Source organism: Ceratosolen solmsi, unplaced genomic scaffold, assembly GCF_000503995.2.
Source record: "Ceratosolen solmsi marchali unplaced genomic scaffold, CerSol_1.0 scaffold13, whole genome shotgun sequence".
Classification (NCBI taxonomy): Eukaryota; Metazoa; Arthropoda; class Insecta; order Hymenoptera; family Agaonidae; genus Ceratosolen; species Ceratosolen solmsi.
In genome coordinates, this window is record NW_011948418.1 from 56449 (window position 1) to 67816 (window position 11368).

General features: G+C 35.2%; 1 protein-coding gene across 5 annotated transcripts; it reads left to right on the plus strand.

Moving 5' to 3' along the window:
• The first annotated feature begins 46 nt into the window (after nt 1-46).
• Nucleotides 47-9463, plus strand: LOC105360076 (tyrosine-protein kinase transmembrane receptor Ror). 5 transcript variants are annotated; one of them, XM_011496853.1, is made up of 12 exons: nt 1238-1447; nt 2017-2272; nt 2633-2757; nt 3697-3959; nt 4535-4807; nt 5338-5574; nt 5830-5963; nt 6659-6875; nt 7409-7750; nt 7936-8204; nt 8603-8775; nt 8836-9463. In XM_011496853.1, the coding sequence occupies exons 1-12, from the start codon at nt 1350-1352 to the stop codon at nt 9389-9391; spliced, it is 2943 nt and encodes a 980-aa protein (XP_011495155.1). In that variant the 5' UTR covers nt 1238-1349; the 3' UTR covers nt 9392-9463. The 5 variants fall into 5 exon arrangements, with proteins under 5 accessions (XP_011495158.1, XP_011495155.1, XP_011495156.1 ...); XM_011496854.1 differs by having other exon boundaries at nt 8839-9463; XM_011496855.1 differs by having other exon boundaries at nt 8911-9463.
• Nucleotides 9464-11368: the final 1905 nt, after the last annotated feature.

Genomic DNA, 11368 nt, shown 5'->3' on the forward strand with positions numbered 1-11368 from the left:
ATAAAGCTAACGTTCGATTTATTATGTATCATGTTTGCAGGAGGACATCGAGTTAATCCTTCGCTCGTTATAGGCAGCTACTCCCCAATTTTGCCGCATTTACCAGATTTACTCGACGAGTAAGTACAATGATTTTCCTATTACTTATTATTAATCTTTTTCACGATATTGCGCAAAATAGTCATATAAAGGTAAAGGATATAATACGTGATTTTATGGATACGATATTTGATACTGCTAATGTTGTTGATGATGAACGAAGGAGGAGAAGAAAAACAACATGAAAACTATATATACTGATTGATAGGTAACGATGGGGGGTGATGGGGGGGGGGACGCCATTTAAGTAAAGGATCAAACGTACTCGTGCAATTAGAAATTAAGAAGCATTGGAAAAGATGCGATTCGATAATTCAAATCGACTTATTGTGTCATTGTTCACCATCAAGCAATCCTCAGCCAATCCGTAGCGATGCTACGGAATGTAATATTTCCTATGTACGTTTCAAGCCGAATGATACATGCATTCGATCATTTTTTCGTATTCCATTCTATTCCCTCCTCCCCCAACCCCCCGTACACAATGACCCCAATAATCCCCCTATTTCCTTCATAATATTCGCTCCTCGTCGCAACACTGTAAAACCTTTTCATAACAAATACGTAATCAAAGAATTCGCATATCTTCGATCAGTTGGCACTTAAGTTGATAGACAAAAAAAAAAAAAAATAACGCCCGGACCAACAAACAAGATCCAATGAAAAATAGGCCGTAAAGTGAAATTGAGAAGAAATTGAATAATAGAATGCGACTACGTATAGAGCCTAGTACTAGTACCACACCACCGTCCTCTTAACATTACAGCATAATAATAATTTAAGCACACCAAGTGCACGCTCCCGTAATAGCACGAGCGAGCATATGGGCACGGAGGCGCACAAAGGGCACATAAATTCGAGGTCTCTTCAGACCCCTGCCCCTGCCCCTGCCCCTGCCCCTGCCGCTGCCCCTGCCGCTGCCCCAGCCCCAGCCACCCCGCCCGTTCCCCCACCCCAACGCCTGCAGTTCTCATCCAAGCGATTCCTATACTTAGATCATTGGACGCCTATGTTTGGAATCTCAACGACCCCAGTACGTCCTGGCTGCTCACGTGGTGGTGGCGCTCAAAACATACTGGGATGTAAGAGGCGAGAAAGAGCGACGAGGACGAGCGAGAGTTAGTTAGGCTCTTGCGCTCACGTCGTCGACATTGAGTCGCAGCGAGTCCCCGGAAATGGCTGCCGAACACTCGCTGAAATGACACAAGCCTCGATATTATACTTAATGTTTTGTTGTCTTTGTTGTAATTATGAAGCTACTCGCGTACCTACTATTGTTTCTAAATTCTGGTATTTTTATACGAGCAGGGATAAGTGTCAGGAGCACATCCGATTCCTTACCAACCGAGTGCGTGTGTATAATTTAATGAGTGCGGTGCATTTTATCTCTTTCTTCTATACTCCGACGGCTTCTGGCGAGTCTTTGCCCTATTATAAGTAAATGCAAATACCACTTGCATTTTCCTCGTTTGCTTTGTCTAGTCTTACTTTTATTTTTCGAATTTTATTTTTATTCGGCTGAGAGGTTATGTTTATCTCACTGTAAACAACACTGTTAATTTGCTTACAATTCCAAAACGCGTGAGCGACATATTGTTAGCTGACGAGCCTTTATAATTAATTCGTGATGCTTTTAAATTTATTAGGAATGCATAACGGTAGACAATTGTCATGTTACACTTTATCGTTATACTTGTAATCCAGCATAGGAAGTAGCTTACAATATGTTTGTTAACGATTCTGTTAATGCGATCACATGTTTTGAACAGCTACTTTTATTATATTGCAAACTCATTGAGTCCAATTTATTATCACTAATAAACTTGAGTAGTTTATTTCATTCTATATATTTTTTTTCCAATTCATTAATAATATCCTTGTATAATATTATTTACGTTTCATTTATTTATTTATTAGCAACGAGGATGGAGACAAATTTGATAATTCTGGAAGCGGAGGCTCGACTCCACATCAGGTAGGATCGACGAATCCCTTTGGAAGATTGCCACCTAGTCCTCAGCCAACTAGCTCGCAAACCAGCACCATAGATCTCACTGAAATCAGCGGCCTTAAAAATGTCAATATGCAACTACCAGTGGGTGTTAGTCTCGCTAGCCTTCCTGGTGCATCTTCACTTCCGGGACGCAAAGACAATCATGAAGGAATCTGCGAGGTCGGTTTTAAATTAAAGCTAATAAAATTTTTTATAATACTCGTGCTATCCATAATAAGACGATAGTGTTTTATGGATAAAAGTAAGGCTTGTTACAATTTACATCAAACAAACTTCTCTTCTTAGCGCATGATACTATCAATTTATCGTTCTCTTCTGTATAATCTTTTGTGTAATATAGCTAAATAAATTTGAATAACTTTAATCGATTGATTCGAAACGATTGAACTAACGAGGTCGAGTCTATTTTTTTATATTATTATTACATATAGTCGATAAAGATCTGTAGATTCCCTTGAATATATATATCAACTTTGTGTACAATTATCAATTTAATCTAGACAACAATATCTGTTTCAGCTTTACGTTGGCAGGATTTGTGCACAATTTGTTGGTAACCAGTCTGTCTATATTCCTCATCCAATAACACAGAGCTTATTAGAAGAAAAACTTATAAAAGCCTTTCACGTTATTAATCAATCAAAGTAAGTGTTATTTAATTTTTTTTAAATAAGAAATAGAACACCTGCCATAACAATCAGTACTTAAACTTTTGTTTTAATTTAAAATGCTTATAAAGGGGGCTTTTCAAGTACCTCCCAATGTAGCAGTAACAATATTTTATTTGCCCTAAAATAGCCTTTAATGATTTGTCGAAGGATCGATGTCTTAACAGGATAAAATTGTCGGAGCGAAATAATAGGATAATTTTACAATTAATTTATGATAATATAACAATTAGTGTGTTGGCTTGAATAGATCATCCCAGTATATTTAAGATGTTAAATGTTGACCGGAATTTGAATTTGTGTGCAGAATTTCATTAACAATAGAATTTTTTAAACAATTTATTGATGTAATGAATTAATAAATCACTTACTTAGGCAATTTTATTGTAAGAATTTTATATTCGTTCATTATTTATAGCATAGTTTTAACACTTACGTAACCTTTATTAGTTCTAATTATAATTATCAATTTTTAAGACACCCCCGTAATATTTAGATTAAGACAATCTAATACCAAAGTAATTTAATAAATTTTAGCACAATACTACCAATTATGAATCTTACTATTTTTTTCATCTGTATGCAGATGCAGAGCTTACGATGAATTATTCACGACTATCTAAACTTTTGAGAATAATACAAGAACCTTTATTATCCCGATAAATGCAACCGATATATATATATATATATATATATATATATATATATATTGACACACACATACATACAAGCATTCGGTAAATGAGCTTCCGTTCATTCGCACAGCCGCGTTTACATTAAAAATAACTTTCAAAGTGCATAACGGTTCGGATCTTCGATCGGTCCATCGATACACAGCCCCACAAATTACGTGCCCTCGTACATTGGTGTGCGAGAAGTCCCGAGGTTATCATACATCTTTGCATACCTTTGCAGCGAATTATCATCGAATTGCGAACGATACGCGCAGCCGTCACTGTGCTACTCGACATTCCCGATTTGCCGGGAAGAGACGCGAAATCAGAAGCCCAACAGCCAATTTTTCGACCTACAGAGCTCGAATCAGCAGGACTCGTTCGAGAAGCTGGATGCCTGGGACGAACTGGACAACTTATCCCGACTTCAGGATGGCGTGCCGCGCAAACGAGGTGCCAAGTATCGATCGAGCTTCGACCCGACGCTGGACAATAAGGAACGAGGTGGGCATTTTTTATATTTATCTCCTCGGTAATTTTCATAGTTTACTCATAAAATTTAAATACCATTATGACATTATACGCGCGCGCGCGTGTGTAATATAATGCAGCGCTGGAATAGTAAATTAGTAACAACATATTGGCTGTATTGGATAAATATAATAATGGAAATAATGGATCTAGTGGTCATAAATCGACGAGAAGACGGTTAAATTAAAATGAACCTAAAATATTTTGTATTGCTGTGTTATGATTTTTCTCACGCGATATAATACTTAAATATCCTAATTGGAAAAATTATCCTCATTGGAGTGGTTCGATTCCGTTCTCGTACCCAAAATTTCATCGATTACTAGCCAAACAAAACAAAATGCACGTATATTGCGAAAAATATCAAAACTTACGTATTGCTGCATTTGGCTATGTAATAATGTCATTAGACGATAAGCTCTAGCGATACTATCAGTGACTGTGAATCGCCGCTTTTGGATTTCGTTAATTCTCACGTCCACTGACGCCTACGATTCAGCCACCTTTCATTTTGAAAGAAGCCTAGCTAACATTCGGAATAACCGCAGGTGTTAATCACAAGATCATCAGTACGACGTACGGCGACTCGCGGACCGCGAAAAAGGAGAGCCTAAACCGTAAACTCCGAAGGATCTGTCGTAAGGAATGCGAGATGCTGGAGAACGACCTCTGTAGGAAGGAATACGCGATCGCGAAAAGGCATCCGGAGATCGGCAGACAGGTGCCGCTTGTCGAGTGCTCGGACCTACCGGGCGAGGATACGCCCGAGGCCGCCGACTGCATGAGCATCGGCATCTCCACGGAGAACAATGTCCAGGAGAGTAAGTGGCGACCACCTTAGTCTATCCTATCGGGCCAAGATTCGCTTTTATCGTTAAATTTTCAGCGCCGATTTCTTACTAATTATTATTTGTAATTGTTGGCAACAATGGTGATGTGCGTTGTAACGTTGAAGCTTTAATATGGTCAAATTAATTTAGAATCTCAAATTGTTGAACAAATATATTTATAATAATTTATTTATAAGTGGGTTGATATTACGTAATGGGGCAAAAGTTTTATTCGCCGATTGCTTTGTAACGTATCTCTCGTCCTAAGTAAGAGACAAGCTAAATTGGCAGTTTTCATTGAAAATCAATAATAATAATAATAATAATTGATTTCATAAAGCTTGAACGGTAATGAATATTATAGTATGCGTGGATGACACGATAAAAGTATACCAACAATAATAAGTATGAATTACATATGTATAAAGACGGAAAATTACAACTCCTATTATTATCAATAATACGATGAATTAATATTATAATCAATTTATAATAAAATTTATAATTACTTTGCCGTATAGATGACTATTGTTACTGGGGCACTGGAAACTCATATCGCGGTGTAGTAAAAACTAGTGTTACCGGCCGTCCGTGTTTGCGTTGGATAAATCAATTTAATCTTCAGATATCTGATCATCCAGAGCTTGCAGGACGTCATTCGTTTTGTCGAAACCCCGGTAGTACCGAACCACAGCCCTGGTGTTACGTCGATTTGAATAATCGTAGTCAGAAAGAGATATGTAATATACCTAAATGTGGTAAGTAAATGAATACGGAATTTTGTATAAATCTTATTGGTCTCTTAAGGAAAAAGAAAGTTTTCAATAATTTGTGTAGTTTGTTAAAACGTGTAAGAACTAATTACTAATTTAGACAATTATGCATTCGAGCTCTTAAATTATTTAAAGAATAAAATAAAATACAATGAAATATGCGCAGTTATTTCTTATGAGACACTTATTTAATTTTCAGTTGGACTTTGAAAATTAATAACGAATAACTTTTACTTTCAGTTGAAAACTTATGGGTTTATGCTGTTGTTGGGTTTGTACTTACTGGAGGATTTGTAATTATATTAGTTTGTTATTGTTGTTGCTATAAAAGCAGAAAATCCAGGAGACAGACTAACCACTTACCAACAAATAAAGTAAGCTTGAAAAACAATTTATTGCATTTCAAAAGTTGCAATTTATGTTTCTTGTCATTATTAATTTTATTGAAATCATAATTGGATTGAAAATTGAAAATTGAAATTCAAACAGAATTAATAATCGATCGGAATGATATTAATTTAAAAAGATATAAAAATTAATCTCCATTTGTGCCAGTGATACGATAATCACGTGTACAAATAAAACATAAAAAATTATTAAATAAACGATTATTAGCGCGCGCCTCTGTATAAGTGCATAGCTGTCAACATATAATTATCACCAAGTGATTCATAAAATTTATAATTATTATGCACAACGAATTTTCATATGCACCATTGAATTATACAAGATGATTGTCGGCAAAGCAATTTTCTACGTTAACGGCTTTTTATTTATTTAATATTTGCATCAATTTATAATCATATTGACATTTTCCTTTTTTTTTTCTTTTTTTTTTTCTTTTTTTTTTCTTGCTTTGTTTATTTATCTTTACCTTTTAGTTTACGTAGTATCACGTAGATATCGCGCAATACTTCGCAATACAATGCTTTTGACGATTTTTCAGCTTGTAAATATTGATTTTCAACCACGTGCCGACAATTCGAGCGCTTTACTTTACCGACACATAATAACAAAAATTAAATTGGAAGAAAAAGAAAATGTACATTCAATATTTGTCTTCTTGTAGATGTTAACTGGATTGCAGTGCGACAAAAATATATACGATGGAAGACGTAATACGACACAACCAATGGAGATGAGCTCACTTTTAGCTGGACCCGGTAACACTACCCCTGGTACTGGTACATTAAGCAGTGGAAGTAGTAGAACTTCCAATAATCGTGTGCCACAATTTACAATAAATAATGTCATGTTATTACAAGAATTGGGAGAGGGAGCATTTGGTACGAAATCAATGCATTATTGTTACTTATGTTACCAATTACCGATGATGGGATATCCATTAGTTTTACCCTTAACAAGTTTTTACGTGCATCTTTAGTTTAAAAATACCATTTACAAGTTTCACATTCATATTTAATGATGTTTTATAACACTAAAATAAATCGTATATTAAAAATATGATCGAGTAATTGATAAAGAACAGCATATTTTTATTAATAATTGCACTACGTTTATCAATGTGTCAATTATAATTTTTATCAACTTTAATAGATCGATAAAATCATGAGAAATAACTTTGCAATCTATAGTGTAGAAAATACTATTTTTATATTGTGTACAAAAAAGAAAGGAAATCAAAAACAAAACCTAATATTATCTCATCCTGACAAATATTTTTACAAGATAAATACAAAATTTTTGTCTTGAAAGAAGAAGATATTCACGATCCAAAATATTAATTGATATTAATTTGAGCATACAATTATTATTCACCTTACGTTCCTTATGTAACATGAGAATTTACATTTTATAGGAAAAGTTTATAAAGGAGAATTACAGACTGGAAATAAATCTGACGAAATAATTTACGTAGCTGTTAAGACATTGAAGGAAAACGCAAGTCCGAAGACTCAGAGCGACTTTAAACGCGAAGTTGATCTAATGACAGATCTCAGGCATCCAAATATCATATGCTTGCTTGGTGTGATACTTAATGGCGAGCCAATGTGTATGCTTTTTGAATACATGACTCAAGGCGATCTGCATGAATTTTTAATTTGTCATTCACCGAGATCCGATGTCCCTTTAAATAACGTAAATGGAAAAGTTTTAGAGCAGCCCGAATTTCTACATATAGCTCTTCAAATTGCATCGGGTAAATATTCCGAATTATGTTCTTATTTGAACGAAATAAGAATATTATTAGAGCGTATTTGTAGAGAATTATTTTTTTATCACAACGAACTGTTACGAAATGCCAGTTACTAATATTGATGGTTTTTTTTTTTTTTTTTTTTTTTTTTTTTTTTTTAAAGGAATTTTTTTTTTTTTTTTTTCAAGGAATGGAATACCTGGCCAGCCATCATTACGTTCACAGAGACTTAGCAGCGAGAAATTGTTTGGTTGGTGATAATTTGACAGTAAAAATTTCCGACTTTGGTCTCTCTCGCGATATCTACAGCAGCGACTACTATCGAGTACAATCAAAAAGCTTGCTTCCAGTGAGGTGGATGCCACCCGAATCAATACTATATGGCAAATTTACAACAGAGTCGGATGTTTGGAGTTTCGGAGTTGTTTTGTGGGAAATTTATAGCTACGGCTTACAGGTAAATTGTAAAGAATTATTCACCCCCTGGCTATTTAATACCAAATGGATAAAAAAAAGATTTTCTAATTGTTTAAAGCTGCTCTTGCCTCTTAGCAGCCCTTTCTCAGATTGTCCTCTATTCGGCATCCTTTCATTGCAATTTGCAAAATTAATTTTACAAAGCCATATTTATTCATCTGTCATCCAATCCATTATTGAAACGTGCAATAAATATAACATTTCTCACATAGTTACTCCCAAACTTGACATTTCTTTCCCAAGAATTATTCAATGCATATTAAATGCAATCGTACAACTACCCCCCCCCACTCTTCCTCCAATATTATCAGTATCACGTTGTAAAAAGATGAAAGAAAGGCCCTGTCATTATAAAAATGATGAAAAAAATTTTTACAGCCATACTACGGATACAACAATCAAGAAGTTATCGACATGATTCGCTCGCGGCAGCTACTCCCCTGCCCGGAGGACTGTCCAACGATGATCTATAGTCTGATGATCGAGTGCTGGCACGAGGTGGCGAATCGCCGACCCCAGTTCCCCGAGATCCATCACCGACTGCACAACTGGTACGTCAATCAAACATACCTCAGTGAGTTTTGCGAGTCGATAACAAGTTACTCGGGCAGCAGTCACAAGAGCACCAACAAAACAAACTCGACTCAGCTCTCCGCGCCAATCTACAAAAGCGATTCTCTAACCAGGAATCAGCAGGCGCAGCTCTCAATGAACAAGCACGCGCCAGACAGCCAGACGATGTACGGTCTCGCCTCGGGAGCGACGACGACGCCCGAGCAGCCGGGCAACGTCATGAAAATCCTGTCGCCGAACTTCCACTGTAATACCCAGCAGCAGCCGTACACGAACGGGAACGGGGTCGGTAACAACTGTGGCCCTTACGGCGTCACCTATCCCGAGCAGGCCGGCGTCACCCCGATGAAACTCGGCTACAAGGCCACGAACGGGCCCCTCGTCCCCGACTACGACGACAAGCAGTGCTGCTCGCCCAAGCTCAGCGGCGCCAAGAAAGTTCTGCCCGCGGTCGTCATGCCCCATCACCAGCCGGCACTCAAGTGCAACGGACCCGCGAACGGCACGAGGCCCATTCAGAATGGGGCCCAGCTCGTCGTCAGGCTGCCCGACCCCAGCAAAGTCCTCACCGAGACGAGACTCTCCAAACAATAATTCCGTGACGGCTCGTTGGCTGAATTTTACGCCACGCCAGAGCACGCGATACGTCCCAAGGCTCCCGACACCCTGGACTTCGTGCATATTATTTAAAGCGTATACACGTTCTGAGTATCTTGCCTCTATACTCACACCTATCGTCTCATTAACTCATATGTACGTGGATGAATGTCACTTTATCGAAAATAAAGCACATGCTCACATGCTGCATACATTTACTTCTGCATTTTGGCAGCTGCTAAGCGTAAACGAAACTTGTACTCTCCTACCTGCTAACGAGAAATAAATACCAAATCGCGTATATATATATATATATATATATATATATATATATATGTATATATATATATATGCGTGTGCGTGTGTGTAAAAAGAAAAAGATAAGAAAAACAAGCGGTAGTCTTGAAATTAATGGTGAAATTTTTTTAAGAGCTACACACGCGTTTTTTTGTACGTTTTTTTTCGGTCGATACGAGTTTATTTTACTTTATTCGATGTATTATTGGCCCAGAATCTATAAATGAAGCGACGAAGATGAATTTTTAAAGATAGGGGAACTAAATGGATCGATGAATGTTACCTTGTAGTTTTAAATAGTAATTTATTTTATTGATTAAAAAAATTCCGATTTATAATGCGATTATTAAATGTTGAATTTTCTAATCATGATGTTTCTTCTATTACGATTTATTGTCTATAAGAAAGCGTTTTATTGCGATTAACGATTAATTTTTCGTCACTGATAATTTTTACACTTACGAGCAATATAATTTTAGATAAAATATTCTTTACTCAACACTGACTGCAATGCATTTAAATATTGTCTAAGCATATAATGAATTGACTTTATCGATTATTTTCGACAAACTAATACGTAGGCTAATTTACTGATAAATAATGTGTGATGTTTACTCGCATTTAACGTACGCATGACTTGTGTAAAAATATACGGCAGCAACTTTTAAAAATAAGATTTACATTGATAACACTGAGTTGTCAAAGAATTTACAAAAAAATTTTATTATAAGCATCATTTTTATTTACAAAAATTAGAAGATTTATAGAAATAAATATAAAATACACTGTTGGGCCATTAAAAGATATGAAGAATAAGTTTTTAAAAGGTGCCATTTATTCGTCGACTTTTCAGAACATATAAATTATTTAGCAATATTATTGCGATAAACGCTATTTTAACGGATCAATGCGTTGTAATTTTATTATTTCATTCATAATATGAGCTTCTTTATACGACGCCCTGAAAAAGGACAGATTTCACCCTTTTTTTACATTTGCAAATCATTTTCATATTTCAAATTGCCCCCTAACAAGGCATTTCATTTATAGTCAAATTCTTATTTAATTTTATTTGGCGAATTATTTTAGAAATAAGAAAAAAAAATCAGATTAAATTTCATATTTACTTCTGCTAAAATGACAAATTATCAAAAATTATAATTCATTGCGAACACGATATTGGCTCAATTTAATGTAAATGAAATTAAGATAATATAATGATAATTAATATTGTTATCATTACCGCAGGAGTTAGAAGTAATGAATTTTTTAAGAAATAAGAAAATGGACGTTTAAAACGAAAGTATCAAACTTGCAAGACTTATTTGTATTTTTAAATTAAAAAGAAAAATAAATAAAAAATAGATAAAATTATTTCTTGTATCTGCGTGGAGATAATCATGAGTAGATTAAATTTTGGAAAATTTCAAATTGATTAAAGATTTTCAGTGAAATTGTGTTCGCAACTGAAAAAAACTACGTTTAAAGTTTGTCTTTTTCTTATGCAGACTTATTGATTAAAAAGTACCTTATATTTGTACCTTATATTTTTAAACATATACCAAAAATTTGATCTAATTAATAAACTTTTTTTATTAAAAAGTATCAAGTTTTTATTTTATCAATAATTTTATAAAACGAAAATAATATCGAAATGACTTTATCAGTGTTATTACT

Coding starts and splice junctions, on each gene's coding strand:
- LOC105360076 (XM_011496852.1), top strand. CDS start 1,350: ATGAAGCTACTCGCGTACCTACTATTGTTTCTAAATTCTGGTATTTTT. Junction 3,960..4,534: donor GCTGGACAATAAGGAACGAG/GTGGGCATTTTT, acceptor GAATAACCGCAG/GTGTTAATCACAAGATCATC. Junction 7,751..7,935: donor AGCTCTTCAAATTGCATCGG/GTAAATATTCCG, acceptor TTTTTTTTCAAG/GAATGGAATACCTGGCCAGC.